Genomic DNA, 23,185 nt, shown 5'->3' on the forward strand with positions numbered 1-23,185 from the left:
ATTTTGGAGAAAGAGGCATCTGTTTGTATGCCAGTACCTGGCAATTTGAAGTGAATGCTACCAGGAGGGGTGGTAGTGGTGATGAAATGTGGCTTTGTTCACAGAAAACCGTAAGGAAAAGTAGTTCTGCTTGGAATCATGGGAGTTCTGCCAATCTGGGGGTGAGTTAAATTAGCTTAATTGGCCAGGCTCATATCTGAAAGAAAAAGCTTTGCAAGAACTGTTTTAGACAGTTTATACAAGCTCAAGCATAGGCCAGTAAGCTTGACTGCTGGAAACCATTACTGGCAACAGGGCTGGAAGCACTAGAGATTTTTGCAAGCTCTTTTTATGGGTTTTCCCATTAGACTGTGGGTTCCTTTTGCTGTTACAGCCATGTGAGTTGTCCGAGTGCCTGGGCAGGCAGCTCTTGATTGCTCTGGAGCCTGATCTGAAAGAACAGAGGGAGTTTTGTCCTTCTTTTAAAGATGTAAGTGTTATTGAGTCCAAACACATAGCAGTGCTGTCAGGCTGAAGAAGAGTGGGAAGACTGGGAAGACTTTTCCTTACTTTGACTATCTTCCATAAAATTTTTGTCTGGCTTACTGTCCAGCGCCAAGTTTCCTTAAACCCTAGCACATGCCAGGAGACAGGGCCCCATCTGTCAAACGCCTACTGACGGCCATAAGGAATGGAGAATTTGTAGGTGATTTTCAGAAAATGTGAGTGTTTCCTCTGTTTTAACAGGAGGAAAGCTGTTTTAACCACGGAAACAATAAAGATTTTTGACCTTTTCCGTGAATAGCTGAGGTAGCAATACATGACATACACCTTATCACTTGTCTTGAAACTCTGCGAAATGGCTTTGGTTTCAGCTCAGGCACTCACCACTGGCCTGCTCAGTGTCCCTGGGTGCTTGCCACCTTTGACGATTTGGGAACAGGTCCACAGGTTCCTTCCAGGAGTGTTGGGACCACAGGTATAAATGCTCTTTATCACTTCAGTTTTGGACGTGAATGGAAAAAATCCAGTTTAGTATAGATGTTCAGAAAACTGAGTCTCCTGAGATAGATGCTGACCTCCAAAGTAAGGTGACAGGCAAGTAGGCAGAGGAAGTTTTATAGCCCACAGAGCTTCATCCAAGCCTAGTGCCCAGTCCAGGTTGCTCCCCAGGTTCCTCTGCCCCATGCCATAAGGTGTTGGTGAATAGTGGCTAGGCTCAAGCAGAGCTTTTCTGAGGGGTTGGGGACTGTATCTACACCATGTGCTAGTGCTAGGACAGTTCTCAGATAATGCTTGAAAATGCCAGACCTGGGTATTGGGCTTCCTTTCCTCATAATTCTTTGCCTTTTATCAGTATTTAGCTAGCTCAGTTAATAAACATAGTGAATGTCTCTGTGAACATTAGATTGAATCAGGTTAATATTTTATTTGAACATATTTGCTGCTCTCTAGAGGAACTAATGGAACTTGCATGATTTAAAGTTATATCATTATGCACTTTAAGCTAATCTAACGTCTGGATAAACCAGTATACAGAAAATGAAAAAAAAAGGAAGCAAACCAAAATAAATGACAGCCTCCCTAAAATGTTGCCAGGAAATGAAGCAGCAGCAAAATAAAGCTTAAAGTATAAAATAAAGAACACAGAAGTTAATATACTGCAAAAAGAGGCAGAATATAGTACATGGATATCATCACAGATGAAGGGGGTGCCAAAAGAGGTGATAATAAAATAACCTCCTTTCCGCAAATTATGATGACACCAATCAAAGGCCCTGTCAGGAGTAACTCCTCCCAAACCCTTAGCAGACAATGTGCAGAGTGTTTTTAAGAGGGCCAAACAGGCCAGCACCTGTGGCCAAGAAACTTCTCTATCAAATGATCAAAGCTAGAAATTGTACCAAGAACATGTGTAAAGCCATAATAGACCAAAAAAAAGGTGTAAAATTTGAGGAAGCTGCAACTGAAGAATACAGCACTGAGAAAATACTGAAATCTTGCAACAGTGAAGCAACTGATAGAAAGAATCACCAGACTCTCTGGGAAGGGCTAAACTCAAGATTAAGTAATCTAAATTTAGGTGCCTACCTGTGAGCTCGGTGTCCAAACTAGAGTGGGGGCAACTGTTTCAAACCCCAGCTGGCTCTTGGCTCAGTCACACTCTGCCTGGGAAACTGAATTAAGGCCCACAAGGCTCCTTCAGAGTGAGCTGACTCACCTTGCAGGACCCACTGGCTGCATTACTAAAACTCCATTGACTGCAACAGGAATTTAGCTTACCTGTACAAAACCGTATTTAAACACTTACTTGCATTTAGATGTCTTAATCTTGAGCTGAACCTCAGCCTTCACCTAAACACAGCGCTAACAGAGAAAAAAAAATAGCAAAAATGAATGTATCAAAATATCAAGAATTACTTAAGCACGGCTGGAGATGTTCTGCTGTAAAGGATGTTACCTCTCACCAAATGGGGTATTGTTTCAGCTCAATTAAAGAGACAGAGGAAGCAAAGTCAGGAGAATACTATTGCTATTGACCTGGAATATCATGTGCCAAACATTTCACAGTAGAATTATTTAGGAAAAGAGCAGTGAAAGGAAAAACAAAACCACAGTGATCATACACTTCAGAGATTTCAAAAAGGCATCTTTCAAGCCTCCACTAAAATACCCTGAAAACTTATGAAATGCCACCTCAGTCCCACTTCAATCATTACTTCAAAAGGCAAGATATTTAGAGGTGGACATACTGCATTTTATGAGACATTAAATCAAAGTTTGTTCTACCTAGTGTCTGTGACCACTACTTGGAAATTATGGACAGTAGGACTTTCTTAAAAGCAGTTTCTCTTACCTTTCTCAAAGTCAGAACGTAATATCACTTATTGTAAAATAATATATCCCTTTTCCTTCAAGAAACTGCCCTTATCTATATAATACTAAAAAAAATATTAAAAATCTTCCATAATTTAGGATGAAAGCAATATGGAGCCTATGAAAGTTGAACTACAAACATTATTTACTTTAAAATTCCACAGATTTTTTGCTGTTGGCTTTTGAATCTCACAGAAAATTCACCCCTGAATAATGCTCCCCTGAATAACTCTCTATTAAGTTCTTTTAAGACATGTAGAAATATATACTTTTTTGTTCTCATCAATCCTATTTTCCCAGGAGAAATTATGTTTGAAAGCACTGCATAAATTCACGAGTTAAACCCTAACTCAGAGAAGCACTCTTGTTCAGGAAACATTTAAGCATAGCCTTACTTTAAGCATCTTTTAAAATCTCACTGAAATCAATAGGACTTTGGCATGCACTTAAACAGTCCTTACCACCCTACATGCTTATGATCCACTCTTATTCAAGAAAGCAATCAAGCACAAGTTTCTGAATCAGGATCTAAAGGTATTCTGTGAAAACCATTTCTATTCCAAGCTCTGCTAATAAATTAGGTTTTTTTGTGATTTTGCTTTTTTTTTTTTCATTAAGAATGTATAACGTGAATGTGCCTTGCTTCATTTTAAGCTGCAAAGGCCCATTTTATATACTGCTTGTTAAATCAGATTCTAATGATTCTTTCCTTCATGCAAATCTTTCCTCTCATTCATGGATTGTATTTAAATTCTGCTCAGCTTGCATTCATGATGCCTTGTCAGTGATTTGCATTGCTCTGATGCGGCTGCCCTGGTTGCACCCCTCACTCACTTTGGCTTGAGAACATAGAAGCCATAAATAACTCTTTAGCTGCTAAAAACAACACACACAATTCGCGTACACTAATGAGCTACAGCGTGGCAGCAACGAAGCTCCTTGTGGGTCTCTGTGGTGTCCCGATCTGGCGGTTCCTAGTGCCCTGCTCTATATGCTGGAAAAGCTGGTTTTCCTGATTGTTATAGCCAAAATATCGCTCCCCCAGAGTTTTGCAAAAAAGTAATTTGGACTTACAAATCGGAGCTGTAATTGTGTTTTCCGCCCAGCAGGCTTGGGGGAAACAAAAGCAATGCGGCCACTGCGCTCCGCTGCTCTGGCGTGCTGAGACGGCAGCTCCAGATGGCAGCAGCGCCCAGAAGCACGCGCTGCGCTGAAGCTGCAAGGGCCACAGATCCACGGGAAACAGCCCCCTCCCCTCCAAAAAACTTAGGCTTAATTTTATTCCTATCCTGCCTTTGGACAGAAAGCCAGTCTGTCTTTGCTTTCATAAACCAAAGTGCTACATTCTCTGATTCAAATCAGAACAGATCATTTCAGCCACTGAAAAATGGTGAGGCTATCGATTAACAGATGTTTTGAAACAAATCAGTTCCTACAGCATAAAAATGCTTTTCTTTTTTTAATTTCAGGGGACATACTAAGTGGGTTGTTCAAGTCATTTTACATGTTACTTTTGTTGACATTTTCAAGTAGAAAAAAATAATTGAAACTAACATGTCTTTGTGAAAGATGTTAACTAGGTGTATTTTAGCAAAGAGAAATGTTTGGAGGAAAGAAAATACCAACCAATTCTAGTTACCACATTTAAAATCAGTATGAAAGCATCTAACAAGTCAAATACATCAAGGCAAAAATGAAACGGAAATGTGATGGAAAAAAACCTCTCCTTTTTTTTCTGAAACACATTAAAAAAGTCAGGCAATGTCCAAATGAAATATCCCAACTTTCTGCTCTATAGTAAATTGGGTCTGAATCACAACTTGACCATGCCTTTCTGAGTAAATTTCAATTTTTCTTGGAAAGCAACATTTTGAAAAAGGAATGAGAGCTGCTCTGCGAGCGGGCCCGTGCAACACGTGGGTGCAGCTGAGCTCTGGGGGAGGCCTCAGCGCAGCACGACACCCAGCTCCCTCCCTTTGCAGGTACCCCGGGGTGCACTGCCCTTGGGACACCCACCGACGAGGAGCGAAAGTCAGGAGGCTTTGAGCCATGGACTTTGGCATACAGCATTTCTGCTAGAAAGTAGAAATTGAGAAAGGTGGTGGCTGCAGGCCACTGGGAAAACAGCAAGTGGTGACATGGAAAATAAGGGGAAACCAGTGAGAGGGGGTGACACGAAAGGGGAATGGCCCCTCCGGAACCAGCGGGAAGCCTGGAGCCGAGGACTGTGCGAGCAGCAGCTGGAGAGCGTACGTAAGCGGCCTCCTCTTTTTTTAGACACTGGAGACATGGATTTTCAGCTGAACTTGTCTCTCTAAATGGGACACCTGTGAACTAATCACAAATGCCATCTGAACGACATGAGCCATTCCACCACTTAAATGTTTGGAAAAACTGGGGCCTGGGTAAAGGGCGGATCTGGAGGCAGACATGTTTCTGGGCTTGGGGGCCCGCGCTGAGAGGAAACAGAGCCCGGGGGCTCCGGCCAAGGGGAGTCGCATCGGCGGCACTCTGCGGGCAAGGCTGCGGCCGGACGAAAACGAGCCCCTTTCCCCTCTTCTGTCCTGTGCCAGCGTGCTCGTACCATGGGCGCCTCCCTGTGCCTGCTCTGGCCAGCGGGAGCCAAGAGCTGTTCTCGGGAAGGGCGACCAAGGCTGAAATTCCCGGTTCCCTCCAGCGGAGGGCACTGCTGGATGCTCGGTGAAAGGCGCCGAGCTCCCGCCAGCCCCAAGCCCAGCGCGCGGCCGCCCGCCCCGGCCCGAAACGGGCTGCTTCGGCACTGCGATTTCTATCGGAATTAGTTTATTTGCCACGATTTTTGGCCTGATACAACTATGAAACCGCTGTAAATAGTCTTTTCTGCAATTGTGTTAGAGAATGGGAAGAATGTGTCATTTTTCTCTACATTTTTTTTAAAGATGATGTAACACTAGCCCTTCAGTATACTCAACAGATTGAGTTTGATAAGCCTCAGATGGTGGCCACAGGCTGGTCTGCTTCTTTTCAGTTAACTCCATCAAATCTCATTGTGTTGTTAAGTTTTGCGAGCCTGGTATTATTGCGATTTTTGTCTCCCAACAAGAAATTTGACTATGAATTCACTAGTGAATGTGAAGTATTCTGAGATCATAGATAAGAGACTTGTAGGAGTGAAAAAGTATCATCTCAGCCTTCAAAAAGCTTGATTCAGCGTTTGACCTTAGAAACTACTTTCTGAAATGATTTGACTATCCTTAGCCACCTTAGATTATGGCTCCACATTTTAATACCAGACACTAGTTATTTCTGTAGTACCAAAGCATTTATGATGTGTGATCCTTTCTGCTGAACCAGTGAAATTCAGATACCTGATTACAATAATGATGGGCATTTATAAAAGCCTAAATAAATAGAGCTGTCTGAACATTTGTAATTGAGTTCTCTTGAAAATTGCCTAGAAAATCATGACCATATGCAGACAGTCTGCCCTGTTTAATATTTCTTCCTTGGACCATCTTCTGTAACTCACTTTTCTTATTTTTCTAAGGATCATCCTGTCCCTTTCAGGGTGATCTTTGTTGCCAAACCTCTTTAATTCTAGGCAGAAATTTGCTATCTTTTCAATACCACCCAGTTTTGGTGTGCAGGGCAGAAAGAGAGGGAGCGTGGTCAGGACGGGGAATGGAAAGGGACTGTTTCCCCCTTGCTCCCTGCTGGGAACAGAGGGTTTCTGGGCCAGACGTGGGGCAAGGAGATGTGTGTCCTGCGAAATGCAGGCCGTGTGGCGCCCAAGAGCTGGGGGCGGGAGCAGGGTATGCTCTGGGCACAATGTAGCAGGTGCTTCGGAAACTGGTTTTGATTCCAAAAGCTGGTTTGACTGGGCCACATTGAACTTTCCTCCAGCATGATCTTGAATGTAGGTGAGCTTTCACTACAAGATCGTCTTTCTCTTCTCTTTTTTGAACGTTTGTTCACCATTGCATTTTTTCCCCATGATAGGTGGTTTGTGTATCCCATTAAAAGTTCCGTGTCTTTATTGGTAAGAGGATTAACTTACTATGCAGGCTAGCCTTGGCTTTACAGCTCACACAGTGTTTGCAAAAAAAAGTGTGTTGAACACGGGCACTGGAGTCAGTGACATCTTGCCTGTATTGGAGTTTTGACACTTACTTCAAAGTGGGCCTGGATTTCACCCAAGAACTCTGGTATTCCCTTCTCGGCTGCAGATTCCTTTCCAAATGTGGGCATTCTGCTTTGGCTTTCAGTACTGATTTCCTCTTGTGGAAAACTGTTGTTGATTTTCCTACACGTCAGCTTCAGGTGTCTGGCTAGGCATCTGAACCTGGGCTCTCAAGCTTTGGTGAAGCACGCTGAGGAGAGTGTGAAATTGCTCTCTTGCCTCAGTGTTACTCACCTACATCTGTGGGGCCTTCTTAGGATTGGCCATACACGTTGGAAAAACTCTTTAAGAGGGGAGCACCACAATACTTTAATTTTCAAATACTGTTTAAGAAAGAAAGCAAAAGAAAAACTCCTTGTGTACCAGTCTTAGCCTTCATATGTCTTTTATTGCAGGAACTATAAAAAGTTTCCCAGAATGTCTGGCTACATTCACATTATTTCAAGGTATAAGAATTTCCCAATTCCGCCCCTTCCAAATTCCCTTCCCTCCCATGATAATCATAATTATCAAAGCTTCAGGCATTGCCCAGTGCAAGAGAAACTTGGTCGCAGGACACTTCCATGCAGCTCTAAGGCAAGCAGCACAAGGACCCAGGGGTAGGGTCACTCCTGAGCACCTTTAGCACACCTGGGCTGCTCTGCCTCATTTTAAAAAGCCCACAGGCAGCTGGGCCAGCTCCTTAGGAGGCTGCAGGATTATTCAGTCATTAAAGTGGGAGGAGAATAGTGCATGGGATTTCCTTTTGAAGCAGGAACATGTAAATCAGGAAAGGGTCCCAAAAAGGAGCATTGTAAAGGTAAGCTAGTTGAGAGAAGGAAAAGTTCCAACCTGTGTTTCTCTGCTGGCTTAGTCACTCTCCTGAATGGAGCAATCAGACCTTTCCATCAGCCTAAAGAGGCTGTTAGTTGCCTTGTGTCCAGCTTTCAAGATATTGCTATACAAGGTGCGCTATGGAGCCACGTAAGAGATGGCAGAGATTTCCCCTAGCGCTCTGCTCCGGTGAGCCAGCGTAGCAGGGCTGCCAGGGGTGTGACGCTGCCCCTGCCCATGGCAGGCCCACGCCTGCATGGGGCTGCACCGGCCGCGCTCTGCGGGTCTGTTCCCATCTGCTGTGATTGCTTGCAGTAGTTCTCTGGTAACTTTAAGTAGCATGTAATTCATCCTCAGACCTTGAAAGTTAACATATAACTGCTGCCACCTCATCACTGTGTGTGTGTGGGGGGGTGTCCTTCATAGCACATCTATCTTTAAAGTTTGATAAAGTGCATCATCATAATGTGAAAAAGTAAAGTTCAGTGAAACTATGGATTTGTATTTCTTGTCTACCTAAATGCCTTTTGTTTGTTTGTTTGTTTTTTGTCACAAGTTTAATGTTGATGCACAAAAATCTTTACTTGCAAATTAACTTCTCCAGCAGTTTCCCAAGTTTGGGGTTTCTAGTGATTTGAATTTTGTCTAATCTTTGTTTGTTTAGTTTTTGACTATTGCTCAGTCACTTCCAAGTGCTAAAGCAGGCATCTTGCTAAGATAATTAGTTCTGAGACGGCTTTTCTGATTAAGTTCACCTATGGCACCTCTTAGCTGATTCCAGGATAAGTTAAGCCACAGAACTGCTTCCTATCATTTTACTAAAAATGCTCTTAGCAATCTGTACCAGCGGTCTGCAAGAGACCTATCTAAACAGATTCTCACAGAATAGTTTTGGCTCAGGGTGTGTTTTTTTTTTTTTTTTTTTTTTTGTCTTCCTTGCTAGAATCCATGGAGGGGAAGGAACACAGATTTTATCTCGCGAGTGATTGTGCTTCCGTATGTAGTACTTCCCTAGAAGGAAGAAAACTCCTACCTTAGCGCCACAGACGGCAATGAAAATTGTCACATTGATTTAAATATTGCAATAACTGCATTGTTGGAAACATTTTTTTAACAGTGGAACTTACCTAAAGGAAAACATTAGTCCAGAATAGGCCTGATCAATTTGTACATATGTCAATATTGTAATTCTGGTCAAATGGTATATAAATAAGCACCAAGCATAACCCAGTGAAGCATACTTCACACATGACAAGTTAAAATATTTTTCCTTCCTAAGAGCTGAAGAGATCAGTGTTTTCAATTCCTCCTTTTCATGATCCTGGTAACTTTGTAAAAGTGGAATCTATTAAGTTATGGGAACTTGGAAGGGGACACCAATAATCAAGTCGGTGCTCAATGGAACAAAGTTTTTCCCACAAATAATGATTGATATCTGTGTCATTAGTAGGGTAGCTGCCCATCTCTTACTGTGACTGACAGGTTAATAAGGGACCCGGGGCTATCTTTTCACTGCTAACACACAACCTAACCAGTTGCTTTTAAATTATTGCTAATTTGACAGAGTATAAGCAGAAGGCATAAAAAAAAATCTGGAATAAAGTAATATCTAACGCAGATTTTACTTCTGGTATTCCGAGTAATTCCATTTCAGAAAACAGACTAGAATTTAGTTAATAGATTTTTTTAGGCACAGAGTTTTTAAAGAAAATCTTGTAGTTGTTCTTTGGTTCAATTAGGAGCAAAAGAGAAGGGAGTTTTGTAATGCAATTGTCCTGTAAAGGAAAATGTTTTAAATTGGGGAGATTATGTGAGCAGACCACCTGTAGGGCATTCATAGCTCTTTTCTATAATGCTTCAAGCCATGCCTTGCTGCCTGCAGTCTGGCTAACAATGCAGGGAAAAGCTGTTTAAAAGGCTGTTCTCCCTTTTCCCTCTGGTGTTCACTAACTGTTACAAGTCTTCCTCTTAAAATAAAAAAAAAAGTCCCATGTCCCTTTAATTGAAGAACTTTAAGGCTCCATGGTGGCCAATTGGTCTGCAACAAGAAGAACCAGGCAGCAGGGAAAGAAACTTCAGACTATACATCACGTTTGGTGAAGAGAAAAGATCAAAGTTTTCCCAAACTCAAAAGAAACCAAGTTCCCTACAGATTAACCCTATTCATTTAGCTCCTCTTAAAGGAATGATGTTCTGAGCCACTGGGCAGACAGGTAAAAAGTTCAACAATTGCCAAAGCATTCTTCTGTTAATTCAACAGCCTTCTGCTCAAATAAATTAGCTTAGTCCTGACAGAAGAACAATACCTTTTCTCTTGGAAAAAGGACCATATTTGATATACAAAAGTTAAGTATGAAAGGTTAAGATGTTAGTTTAATCTGTTAAGGAGAGACTGATCTAACAAATTTCAACTCATTGCTCCACTGTAAAACATAAATCTATAAATTTAAAACATTAGCCTTTTACACTTCAACAGTATGCAGCCCTGGAAAGGCAGGTGCTTAGAAAAGCAGACAACGGATAGGAGAAGTGTGTTCATGCTCCTAAACCAACATTCATTTTAAAAAGGATACCTAACAACCCATGTGAGATGACTCTTTTGTACAGGTTCAGTTTAAAGAGACTGTCATGGATTAAAATGCACAGAGCAGAGAACTATGGTAAGGCACCTCCCAGTTTTGGCAACTTTTTCGGAATGACTTGTTGAAGACTTGTTCTCCTTATGTCTACAACTCTCACTACTCTAACATAGCTGGCTATGTATTCTACCTTAGTGACTGGAGCATGAATGTAGTTCATAGTTTATATCTCAGCATTAGAAGCAACTAATGACACAGCAGCTGGAATAATCAGGGCAGGAGGAGGGGAAAACTTGAAAAAGTCAATTATCAAAAGTCATTTTATTGACAAAATAGAATACTCATATTTGCTCTTACAGGGGTAGCCTCTAAACTTTTTTACAAAAAAATTTACATACTGTATAGCTTTGGATATATACATATTTTACACATCTGTACAAAGTAACAAATAATTATATAAATACATCCTTTAATGTAGGAAACCCGTATTTATCTGGGGTGTATAATTAAGACATGTTTTGATTCAGTCTGTATTATAAGGCATTTGCCTGGTCATTAACATCCCGAAAACCTGCAGTCCCAGCACCCTCGCCTCCTGACGGGGGGAGGAAGACCCTCCCTCCCATGAGTAAAGAGCTGCTGTCAGTCCAGAGTGAATCAGAAGCTGCTTTGCCTTGCCCTCTGCAAGGCACGGGTGAGCCTCTACCCTCCTCTGCCAGCAAAATAATAAGCTGGCTCCTTGAAGTACATGCTCCTGCATACGAATGGCGGGGAGGGAGGAGGGGGCCGGAGCCTGGGGCCGCTGCCAGCTGCATTGTTCTATACAAGCTGTGGCTAATAGGGACCATTAGGGGTTCATTAATGGCACCAAACAGTGAGGGGGCATTTTAGGCAGGCCAGTGTCCCTCATTCCCTAACCTTTGGCCTCTTTCCCCCTCCTCACACTTGAGACAGGGGCATCTGCTTGGGGTAGGAGACAGAGCTGGCAGTGCCTGACCTCCACGTTAGGCCGGTGCTGACGTCGCTGTAGAGAGAGCCACCGCCTCCGGCCCCAAGTCCTCCTGCTGCAGCAATTGCAGCCTGCCCACCTGCACCTGCCCCGGTGCCCCCAGCCACAGCGGCACCTTTGCTGGCCCAGCAGCAGCGGGTGCAGAGGGCCCTCCAGGACTCAAGGGTCTTGCCGGACCAGACCCAGATGCCAGAGGTGATGCCCACCACCAGGCACATGAAGTACTTGAGCATGAAGACAGCATAGTCCGGGCGGCGGGCCTGATCAGGCTGCTGGTCACGGAGGCAGGGGCAGTTGTGTGTGGCCTCCCAGCGGGGCCGGTTGTGCTGCTCATAGAAGAGGCAAGCGACCACGCTGGCAGCTGGCACAGTGTAGAGCACCGTAAAGAGGCCCAGGCGGATCATCAGCTTCTCCAGCTTGTGGGTCTTGGTGGGGCCACCCTGCTGCTTGATGACGCTGCGGATGCGGAAGAGCGAGACGAAGCCGGCGAGCAGGAACATGGAGCCGATGGCCAAGTAGATGAGCAGTGGTGCCAGCACAAAGCCCCGCAGGTTCTCCAGGCTCTGGTTGCCCACGTAGCAGATGCCTGCCACCGGGTCCCCATCCACGGAGCTGAGCGCCAGCACGGCGATGGACTTGACGCTGGGGAGCAGCCAGGCGGCCAGGTGGAAATACTGCGCATAGCCGGCAATGGCCTCGTTGCCCCACTTCATGCCGGCAGCCAGGAACCACGTGAGGGAGAGGATGACCCACCAGATGGAGCTGGCCATGCCGAAGAAGTAGACGAGCAGGAAGACCACGGTGCACAGCGCCGGGCCGGTGCTCTCATAGCGCACGTGCTCGGCCACGGCCAGCTCGGGCTGCAGCTCGGCCGCGCCGCCCGCCGCGCCGCGTCCCCCCGCCGCCCCTGCGGCCGCTGCACTGCCACCGGCCCCTGCGGCCCCCGCGCCGGCGCCGCCGGCCCCCGCACCGCCGCTGCATGCCACCTTCTCGTGGCCGGCCACCAGGCGCACGAGGTAGCCGAGGGAGACGAAGAGGTAGCAGGCGGCCAGGAAGATGATGGGCCGCTCGGGGTACTTGAAGCGCTCCATGTCGATGAGGAAGGTGGAGACGGTGGCGAAGGTGGAGAGGAAGCAGAGCACGGACCAGAGGCCGATCCAGAAGGCGGTGAAGGCGCGCTCGTCCGGGCTGAAGTAGGGGTTGTGGCAGGGCAGGGCGCAGTTGGCGATCTGCCCCGTCTTCACGCGGTTGTAGAGCGGGTGCCGCTCGCTGGACACGGACACCATGGGCGCGCGGCACTGGCAGCCCGGCTCGCAGGGCGGCGGCGGGCGCGGCGCGGCGGCGGGCGGCGGCGGCGCGGCGGCGGCCGGGGGCGCCCTGGCGGGGCCGCCGGGCCGGGCGCCGCGCGGCGGCGGCTTGGGCGGCGCCGCCGTGGTGAGGTCGGTGCGGTTGTAGTCCATGCACAGCGTGTCCGGGCTGCCCTGCTCGGGCAGCCGCTCGCAGCGCATCCTGTCGGGCCAGGCGAAGCCGTACTGGCGCATGAGCGGCGCGCAGCCGGCCTTGGCCCGCTCGCACACGCTGCGGCACGGCGGCAGCGGCTTCTTGTAGTCCTCCAGGCAGATGGGGGTGTACATGCTGCAGAGGAAGAAGCGCAGGTCGCTGGAGCACTGGATCTCCACCAGCGGCCAGAACTGGTGCACCTCCAGCCCGGCCTCGTCCTGCGTGTCGTGGTTGAACTGGTTGGGCATGTAGGTGTAGTTGTAGCCGATGCCCTTGCAGAGGGGCACAGTGATCTCCTGGCACGACAGCTCCTTAGCCGAGGAGGAGGAGGCGGCGGCCGAGGCGGCGGCGCAGCCGGCGCGCTGCAGCAGGCACAGGGCGGCGAGCAGCGAGGTGACCTCCAACAGGTAGCTCCACTCCATGCTCGGCGAGTGGCGACGCCGGCAGCCCCGGCGCCCCGCCCGGCCGCGGCTACCCCTGCCGGGGCCGTAGGGCGGGCGGGCGCCCGCTCCGTGCCGGGCTGCCGGGCTGCGCGGGCGGGCAGCGCCTCGCCGCCGCGCCCCGCCGCGGGGTCCGCTCAGGGCAGGCTCCGCAGCCGCCGTCTCATGCTCCCGGCAGGGGCGGCTGAGCGGGGGGCGCCGGCTCCGTGCCCGTCCCCGTGCCGGCGCGGCGAGGGCGCAGCAACTTTCGCCGCGAGCCCCCGCGCGGCGCGGTCAAGATGGCTGAGGCGCGCGGCGGCGGCGCGGCGCCGGACGCCCCCCGCCCCGAGCGGGCAGCGGCGCTGCCGCCGCTGGGGCGGCCCGAGCGCAGCGCAGCGGCTCCCGCCGCCGCCCGAGCGCCCGGCTCTGTGGGCGGCCGCCGGCCGGTCCTGGCTCGCCGCCGCCCGCGGGGCCAACGGGCCGCCGCTCGCCCTAACGCGCCCCCGAGCCGCCTCGGCGCAACTTGTCGCTCCGCGGCCCCGGCAGCGCCAGTCCGGCCGCCGCGCGCTCATGAATATTTATAGAGAGCGCCGCCAGGCCCCGCCCCGGCCGCCCCGGCCGCCTATCGCGCGGGCCCGGGCGGGGAGCGCGAGCCGCCCGCCGCCTCTTTAAGGTGGAGCGGGCGGCGCGGCGGCTGCCGGTGGCGGCTCCGCGCTCCCTTGTCCGCGCCGCGCGGCGCCTCACCGTGAAGCGCCCGCTGTGGGTGTCTGGGTCGCGCCAGGCGGGCGCAGAGCCCTTCGGCTCCAGAGCGTTTCTCTTCCTCGGCGAGCGGTTTTGCTCAAACTGGGCTCATTCGAGTAGCCGCAGCAAGTTTAGCAACAGTCTGAAGTCTCTGGCGAAGTTGTCTTCTCTCACGCTTTTTACAGCGGTGGGATTTTTCTGTGCGTGCAGATCTGAGCGTTGCAAACGCGTCCTTCTCTCGGTGTTTGTTTAGTGCGTTACACCACGGTATCAGGGCTTGGACTGGGCCCTGCAGCGCGAACGGGGCGCAGCGCGGTCCCGCGGCTTGGCGCAGGTCTCGCACGCGTTGGGTTTCCACGTCGGCGCTAGAGCTGCTGCGCGGCTTTTGCGGGCAGCGCGTATCGCGACACACTGCGAGCGCGGTCACGGTATCCGTCACGGCTAGGGCTGCATGACACGGGGGAAGCGTTGGGTGTTAGCGGTGGGATTCCCGAAACTGAGGCGGCGGCAAGTGAAGGTGCACTTGCTGGCCAAGGCAATTTAATAAAAAACATATATGTGTACATATGCTCGCGCACACGTGTTCCTCTGCGTGGCATTGAGGCATCTGATAGCACCGGAGTTTCGTACGGCGCTGCGGGACCCCCCCCGCCGGCAGGTGAGCGCCGGCCCCGCGGAGCCCAGCGCCGCCCGGGGCACGGGGGCTTGCGCGGGTGCGCAGCGCCGCGGCTCGGCGGTGCCGGGTGCGGAGAGGCCGCCGCACGCCGCGGGCAGCAGCGCGGACGCTACGGGGCCGCGGCTGTCGAGGCGGGCCAGGGCCCCCGCGCTGCGCGGCCGCCAGCGCCGCCGCTAACATGGAGGACGTCTTCGTCCTCCGTTAGGCGCCGGGGACGGGGCAACCTCGCCGCCGCTGAGGGGGGCGGGCCCGGCCCGGCGGCGGGACGGCGCGGAGGCGGCGGCGGGGGCGCGGAGTTCTGGCGGCGGCGGGGGCAGCCGTTGGGCCTGAGGGGGCCTGAGGCGCCCCCCCCCGCCGCGGTGCCGGACCACCTTAAGGGGAGCGGCGGCGGGCGGCGGGCTCGGGCGCGCTCGTTAGGCCGTCCCGGGGGGTTGCCTTCCTCTCAGGACGGGGTGTTTGTGTTTTAATTGATGTGCTGTTTCATTTAGCGCTTGTATGGAGTTCACGCTGGGGCTGTAATTACTGTAATCTCGGGAACAAGCCGTTCGGTTCGCCGGGAGGGTGGCAGTGCGGGGGGGGGGGGGCGGTATTTTTAGTGGCGTTAAATTTTGTGATTTGTCAGGTTTCCAGCCGGGAGAGGCGAACCGGGCCCGGACCGCAGCGCGGGTGCGAGGGAGCCGGGGTGTGTGTGTGTGTAAAACCTCCCCCGGGGGAGCCGTGTGGGAGCTGTTAAGTCGGCGTCGGTAGAAAATTAAGCGCATGAGACAAAACACAAAAGCAGCCCCAAGTTTGTTGCCTCTGCTGGCAGGATCCTCTACGCTCCTTCCTCTCTCTTTATTTAAATGAATACATCGATTATCCAGTTAGGAGGAAATGGGTAATAACGAAGCAATAAACACGTTTCCTACGTAATCATTGCAGTCGTTTGCACAACCCTCTTCCCTCGCCCCCACCGCGCACCTGAGAGAAGCTTTTGCCTTGCGAGGTGACCGGTAACGACGCAGAGGGCGCGGCCTGGCCATTGCTTTTTTTTTTTTTGGTCAAAATCGGAACTTTCCGTAAAGCGGCAGATGGTTATTTTAGTGCTAATTTAGGACAGTTAATACTGCAGGGAGGGGTGTTGGGAGTGCGAACAGCGGGCGGCTGCCCGGTGAAGAAGCTGGACCGAACAGTTTGTCGTCTGGTCGAGGTCTCCGTGGCCGACAGGGGTTTAGAAAGTCTCTTTCTAGACCTGGATGTGATGATCCGTTTTAAGAAGTGACTGTTACGCTGTTGGCTGCTTGAAAAGTACCTTATTCAAAAATCTCTGCAAAATGTAAAAATGAGTGAGGCTAGTCAGGAGAGCTGGGTGAGTCTGTAAATTACCACTCTGTCAGGATTCCTGCTGCTTATTACAAAGTACCTTTTTACGCTGAACTTAAGCTCTACGCTACAGAGACAGCAGATGTGAAGTGATGGCTTCCAAAAGCAACACAGATGCTGTAAAATTTCCATTGCAATATTTCAGCGAGGAAGCTCAGGAGACACGCTGAACACTACAGTTTAGAATTACGCTATAAGTCTCCTAGAAAGAAGAGAATACCAAGTTTCTCGGTTGTACGCTTGGCTTTGTTTTTACTGCCATTCATGAGTTCTTGTTTTTTTTGCAGTGTCAAAGAGATGCTGCACAAAGATACTGTATATCATGAAGCTTTTCAGTAATAACAAAATTGGTAATGTGGACATTTATAGCAATATAGTAATGATTACATATCTGAATTCCATAGCAAGACCTCGATAATTTTCGAAATTGTCTTCCAGATATATAAAAAGGACAGCTATAGGGAGGTGCTTTACATTATTTAACTGAAAAGCAGCCTGGATAGCTTAAGGCTGTGGAATCACAGCCCATTCTGTGTTCCTCATACACTGAGACTTCCCTGAAGTCAGTAGAAGTATTGAGATGAAGGAATCAAGGGTCAAGTCTTAAAAATGGTTTGTGTGTTTTTCCAGAAAATACAGCAGCTGCATTTTCTAAAAAGCTGAGCTTTGATATGATAGTATAGATTGCTTTAGAGCGTTTTTGTAGGGGTTTCAAAACAGCTGTCCAGTTATCAAGTCATGTGGAAATATAAAGCCAGGAGATGAACGCAAAAACGTTACAGGTATCACGACCTTTTGCAAACCTGTAGATTTGACACCAAGTAGATAAAACTTTTGCAAGTGTCGGCTGCCACAGATTTTCTGAAATCTTATCAAAAACTTTTGTTTCTAAACTTGTGTTCAAGAATTTAGGGCACTGCTTGAGATACAGTCAATGTTCCCTCTAAAATAAGCGCTTTTTTTTTTTGTGGGCGTGTAAGACTTTGCCCTTGGTATCATATGGATCACACCGAAACAGTTAATGATAACTACAGGGCCTTATAGTACAGGGGGATTAGTAAATTGGCTCTTGATTTCATCTTTGAAAGAAAAATATGCATAAGGACCGCATAAGGTCCAGGATTTTTAAAAAAAAGTCGGATGTTTAGTTTATAAGAGTAAAATAGAATTGCTTTTTGATTCCCACCTACAGTTCACCAGTAAATTTTGGTATGGCATTGCCTGCATTGGATAGGTCAATGAATGGCGTTTTTATAAAAATGTTTGAAAAGAAAAACTCAGTCTGTGGAAATTGTTCAAATAATCTTGTTAGAATGATGCCTTGACTGAAGCCAGTAATTTCATGGATTAAATCCAGAAGGGGCTGTTATAGCTGTCTGGGCTGATCTCCTTCCTATCGCAGGCCACGAAGTTTTATCCAGGGACTGTCTCCACAAATTCTGGCTAGCTACAAGACATAAGAGGTTTTGCATGGGCAAAACACTGAACAACAGCATGAAACTAGAAACTGGGGGACTTTTTGAGGGCAAGGTAAATGGGAACTGGAGGAAAGAATATCTTTGCTGCAAGGTTAGTAGACAGTGTAAGGTGGAGTTGTGGCATCCTACTCTGTTCAGTTTTTCCCCCCAAAGTACCAATTAAAGGTGAACTAAACTCTGTTTTTTCCAGTCCAACCTTTTCTTTCTCATGCCACATGAGGTCCAGAATTGAGCAACGTGATGGGCAGTCCAAATACGGAAAGGAATGCATTGATACACTCTGCAAGTATGCAAAGTGGGAATTATCAGCAAAAATCCAGCACTGAGAATCCTGCAGAAACAGGGATGGGAAAGTACGAACGCTCATACATATCTTATATTTTGATGGATTTTTATTGCCTCAGAGAAAAAATAAATAGCATTGACACATCTTCTGAGGCAGCCTGTTTTTTATTGTGATCCAGGCAAACTTTTTGTAGACAAGAAAAATCATGTTCTGTTTACTAACTTTTCAGGGAGATCACACCTGACTGTGGATGGGCATAGTATCATGATGCTACCGTTGGTCAGTGAGAGGTGAGAAAGCCTGCAGGCAGAAAGAAAATAGGCTGAATCTAGTGCAATTCTAGTGCTACTTCTGGAGTACAGTGAGCAGGTGACAGAGAAGAAGAACCTGCTGAAAGTGTACTTTGCTGTCCCCGTACCATAAAGGAAGATGACAAAAGTGGTTGCTCGGTGCTGTGTTCTGAGGAGTGCTCCAGTAGCGAAGCTGCAGGCTGTGGCCCTGAATGTCGTTAGAGGACTTTCTGCAGAACGTGGGAGCGCATCGTGATCAGACTTCTTCCTGAGGCTGCTTTGGATGTGTAGGCTTAGCTAGAGAAGCAGCAGGAACAGCAGAATCAGCACAGGATGTTGGTGGGAACAGTTGTTTAGCATACATAAAATCAATCTATGTCAAAAGGCTTACCTTTATTCACCCACACTATGCGATCAATGACTGGGCTGTAATGTATTGTCACTTAGTGCAATCGTGTGATGTTTTGTTTGGCTTTAGCAAAGCACAACGGAGGAGGAAGGGATGCAGGAAGATGCGGATTATAAGGATTATGAAAGAAAGTAAGTATTCTTGAGGACAACATTTTTCATTTTAATCTAATATTAATTTTTATTTTGCCAGCTATTTGGCAGACTCTATTTATAATACACCTGTGCTACGGATTGCAATACCTCTGGTCTTTGATGCCAGATTTACTTGAAGAATTAAGGGGGCTCTATAACTTGACCTTAATGGTATATACATTTGGGTTATGTGACAGGAGACAGGATAATAGCACAAGCAGCTCCTACCAATTCTGAGGTTTGATGCTGACAGTGTATATGGAAGAACCGTAAGAGAGAAGCTGGGGAGTACAGGATATGTACTTTCTCATATACTGTAAATCAGATGTGGAGTGGCTCAGTTACTACATTGCAAGGAGCTGATACGAAAGGCTTTGAGCTAAGGGTGCCCCATCCGTTGTAGGCTAGTCTGGGCTATCTGAGTCTATGCAGGGACAGATTAGGCAGCGTAGTCCACTTTGATTTACCAACATTTGCATAAATTATATGGAGACATTAGCTTATGTGTATGCCCTCTCACGTGCTGTAAATGAAATGAAAATTAATGAGGCCATGCACTTAGGAAGAAGTATTTCATGAACACGAACTGAAGGGAAAAAATGACACTGTGTTGAAAGGCATGGATAAGGATAAAACCCAGATAAAATCGGGAAGCAAAACTGTGCGCTACCGATTTGAAGAGGAACTTGTGTTGTTAATCCTTGAACAATACAAAGTTGTTCTTAAATTCTCAAACTACTTTTTGCACCTCAAAAGTCAATAATAGCATAATTCAAAGGAATAGTGTTTTGCATATGTTTGAAGTCCACAGTCTTTAAGTATCACTGTTTCCAATCCCTGCTTTAGATGGAGGATACACAGTAGTAATTTTTAAAATATCAAATGATAAAAATCACACTTAGAAATTCTTACTGAAATTACTCATTGCCCTGAAGTTAAAATTGAAGTAACAAATATATCTTTCATCACTTATTCTGAGTATTTATTCTTTGTGTTTCACTTACTCTAAACAAACTTTTTATCTCTGGGGTTAGATCCTGACTAATCCTTCACTTGCTAATTTTGCTGGGACAACACATAAGTGGCTGGTGATTTCAAATATGAATAGGGACAGCAGGCTTGGGCTTGTATTAATTTTGATGAATACATTGGCCTTGAGAATGACAAGTTGTGTTAGCACTTTTCACTTTATAGCATTAGTCAAAGATGTTAACTCCATGCAGGGAATTAGAGTTAAGCAGTGTTTGGAATTGCTTATATGGAGCGTTTAGGGTGCCTAGTCTCAGCTGTAACTCACCCTTAAAAACCTTCCTCTATTTTTATTTTAGTAAAAAATGGTGTAACTGAAAAACAAAGTATTGAGAGGAACTTTCACTGTAGCAGTAAAATGTCCATCCTTTCCCTTTAGCCCCTCGGTTTTTAATAAGGATATTTATTTGCCAGTTCCTTTGAATTTTCTTAGATCTTGGTTGGTGCTAATGATGCAAGGAACTGTCCTCTGTATGTGTGGTGGGGAGAAAAATGAAAATAGTGGCCCATTGGTTTAAGATTTTTTTTTTTTAGTTCTCTTTTGTTTGTGGACTCACAACAATGTTACAAAAGATGCAGTCTTGATTGATTTTTTTTTTCTTCTTTTATTTATTCATTTATTTTGCATTCACGGTTGCGGGGAGGGAGAGTTGTGGTAGGAAACAGCCCCAGGGGAGGAGGTGGATAATAGAAATGTGGGCCTAATGATCAAGCAGAAGCTTTCGTCCCTGGTAGCATTAGTTGGGTGCTTCACTGCTTTGGTCGGGGCAGGGCCTGTTTCTGGATGAGAGACTTTCAATTGTTCCAGGGGATTTTGGGTTCCCAAGGAAAAGGGTGATGACGGCCATAATGGAATAGCTGTTACTCCTACTATTTATTGCTTTAGCTTTGTCAAATTGATTCTTGCTGGTTAATTCACTGAATTAACCATTCTGAAAGGGGCTAATAGCAAGAAAATGGAGATATTCCACCTACTTTCCCAATTTGGATTTACAGATTTCTGTATTATGTATTTCTTAACTATTAAAAGTAGACATTGTCTGAATTAACGTAGTCTTTCTATCTTTATTGTTCGCTGACCTGGGCTTGTGTATGTGTTACGCTGATTGATCTTTTATTACTTAGGGCTCACTACACTAAGTTATCCCACCTAACAAACACCGATTGTTTTTGTTGGGTTTTAGCTCCTTAGCTTTAGAGCAGTCCAGCTAACAGGGCTATTGTGGAAAACTTGAAAGGTCTTACTGCTGTTACAGTAGTTCTGGTTTGTGTATGTATGGATTCAGATGCTGGATTGGAATTTACAGATTAATGGATAAGACTTTGCTTGACCGCTATGATTTCCTGAAAGAATATTTGATGAAAAATATAAAGTTTTTTTCACTTTTGTCTTACTTTTCCAGGACAGACTTATTTGTTTTGGCAGAACTCAGAGGACTAGAAAACTTTTCAGAAACCTAAAACTTTTTGATTTGAAAAATGTTACTGTAGTCCTCCTCTGACATTATCATTTGGATGCCTGCTGGTCCTGTTCTGCAAAGTTCAGGCTGCCTGCCATCTTTGATACTCTGCCATGATCTTCCCTCTTTGCAGGGAGTACCGGAAGTAGGGAATCCTTCAAAGTGATCAACCGTTGAGGCTGTCCTTTAAATGGTGAGTCTAGTTGATAGAGGAGATCTGCCACGTGAAGCAGGTAAGCCACAAATTTAATGATATGCTACACTAGCACTTCTTAATCAAAATTTTTGTTGACAATCAAAATATTTTGGTTTGTAAGTTTGCCTTTTTGGTGAGAAAAATATATTTGCAGAAGCACAAAGCACATACTTCAGACAAGCCAAAAAAATCTGACCAAAAAGTGTTTAGCTGAAAACCTGATTTCCCATCAAAAAATAGATGCAGTGGAAAATTTTCAAGCAGCCCTTTATTTAACCTCCTTGAATCAAAATTCAGTTTTTGGACTGAGGGAGGCTCTCAGAGGTTTTTTGCTGCCTTTGTTAGGGTGACTTTTTTCACTCATGATATCTGCCTGCTTTTCTAGCTATATTCCACCTTGTTATAATTCTTGCTATTGCAGCATTTTACAATGTTCAGAATGCTAGTTCCCACTGGACTGAACTTTTGCTGGCAATATGTGCAAACTCAGTTTCTTTCAAGGGATGCATCAATCTTGCTTTCTTATTTTATCTGACTTTAGTAAGCAAATGTGAGTAGCTGTGTCCACTGAACAGTGAATATACACAAAGATAACATCACTACAGATGTAATTCTCAGGTCTGTGCCCAAGGTAGCCTTACTCCAGGATGCTGTGGATGCAAAAAGTTTGTGTGGATTTAAGGGGGAATGGAGTAAGTACTTGAGAGACACCCGGTGGGGGAAACTAAGTAGATAAATCACATCAGTCTCAGGAACTCCCCTGAGTCGAATATGGTGGAAGGCTGGAAGGGTATTCAAGGAAAACATTGTATATGATTTCCCTGCTCTTCCGCTCTTCTCTTGGCTCTGTCTTATGGCTGCTTTTGGAAGCAGGATACTGAGCTAAAGAGATTTTTGATTTGAACTGGCATAGCCATTCTTGAGTCAGGAAAAGTAAGTGCAGGCTTTGGTAACTTGAAATTCAGCAATATTTATCAGAAATAAAACTTCATTTTCTAAGAAAGGCATAAGCCAGTCACAAATGATACCAGCACTGAAATGTAGAATTTCATTTAAATAAGTTGTGATTCTAGAGTCTCAAACTTTGTGTTCAATTTTTTGCTTTTGCATTTTTCTTTCATTCTCTTCTGTAGTGATAAGAATTTGCTACAACCACACCTTAAATATAATTATGAGCCTTTTGGGGTGTTCTTCCAAAGCCAGCGAATAGTGGATGAGTGTAGGATGCCTGCAGAGTTCACTCAAATTTGTATTAAGGCAAGAAGAGAAAACACAGCTAATATTGAAATTCAAGGAGGGAAGCTGTTAATATGGCTTGTATTAGTTTTAGGATGTGTTACGTTCTGTCATTAGTTCAGTATTTGAATGTAGACTAGCCAGAATCTATCAGGAACTGGCAACGTGGTGTTTCTTAAGCAAAAGTTAATTGTTATTTTTTATTGTGTGTTTTGCATCTTAGTCTCTTACAGAAATATCTTTACAGATATTTTTAACTTTGTTTTCATGGCAACATAATTTAGATCTCTTCATCACTGCTGAGCATTACTCTGCTTTTTTGCTCTTCATAGCCATTAATGATGAAATCTGCAAATGAGCATATGCTTAGTTTTGTAATCCTTCAGCTAAATATTTCTATATTTTAAATAAACTCTTTTGAAGTGTTATGATTAGCTGAAAGTAGATATATCTAGTTATATCCATGTATACTTAATATTACCTGGCAGTTATACTGACCACAATAGACAGGAGCTCTTTTGTTTCTTTACCTGATAGGGTACACATATTGTCT

General features: G+C 46.4%; 1 protein-coding gene and 1 long non-coding RNA gene across 2 annotated transcripts in view; one reads left to right on the top strand and one right to left on the bottom strand.

The window, feature by feature from the left end:
• Nucleotides 1-10,709: 10,709 nt before the first annotated feature.
• Nucleotides 10,710-13,653, bottom strand: FZD8 (frizzled class receptor 8). Its single transcript, XM_013949240.2, has one exon. It carries the CDS (start codon nt 13,336-13,338, stop codon nt 11,347-11,349), a length of 1,992 nt encoding a protein of 663 aa, XP_013804694.2. The 5' UTR covers nt 13,339-13,653; the 3' UTR covers nt 10,710-11,346.
• Nucleotides 13,654-18,658: 5,005 nt separating this feature from the next.
• Nucleotides 18,659-23,185, top strand: part of LOC106489978 (uncharacterized) — a 41,438-nt gene continuing 36,911 nt past the window's right edge. Inside the window, exons 1-2 of the long non-coding RNA XR_010883612.1 lie at nt 18,659-18,708; nt 21,334-21,393. This is a non-coding gene — a long non-coding RNA (uncharacterized lncRNA). The remainder of the gene's footprint in view (nt 18,709-21,333; nt 21,394-23,185) is intronic.

Source organism: Apteryx mantelli, chromosome 2 (assembly GCF_036417845.1).
Source record: "Apteryx mantelli isolate bAptMan1 chromosome 2, bAptMan1.hap1, whole genome shotgun sequence".
In the NCBI taxonomy this organism is placed as follows: Eukaryota; Metazoa; Chordata; class Aves; order Apterygiformes; family Apterygidae; genus Apteryx; species Apteryx mantelli.

Bases quoted from the DNA above. Each gene is read 5' to 3' on its own strand.
- FZD8 (XM_013949240.2), bottom strand. From the start codon at position 13,338: ATGGAGTGGAGCTACCTGTTGGAGGTCACCTCGCTGCTCGCCGCCCTG.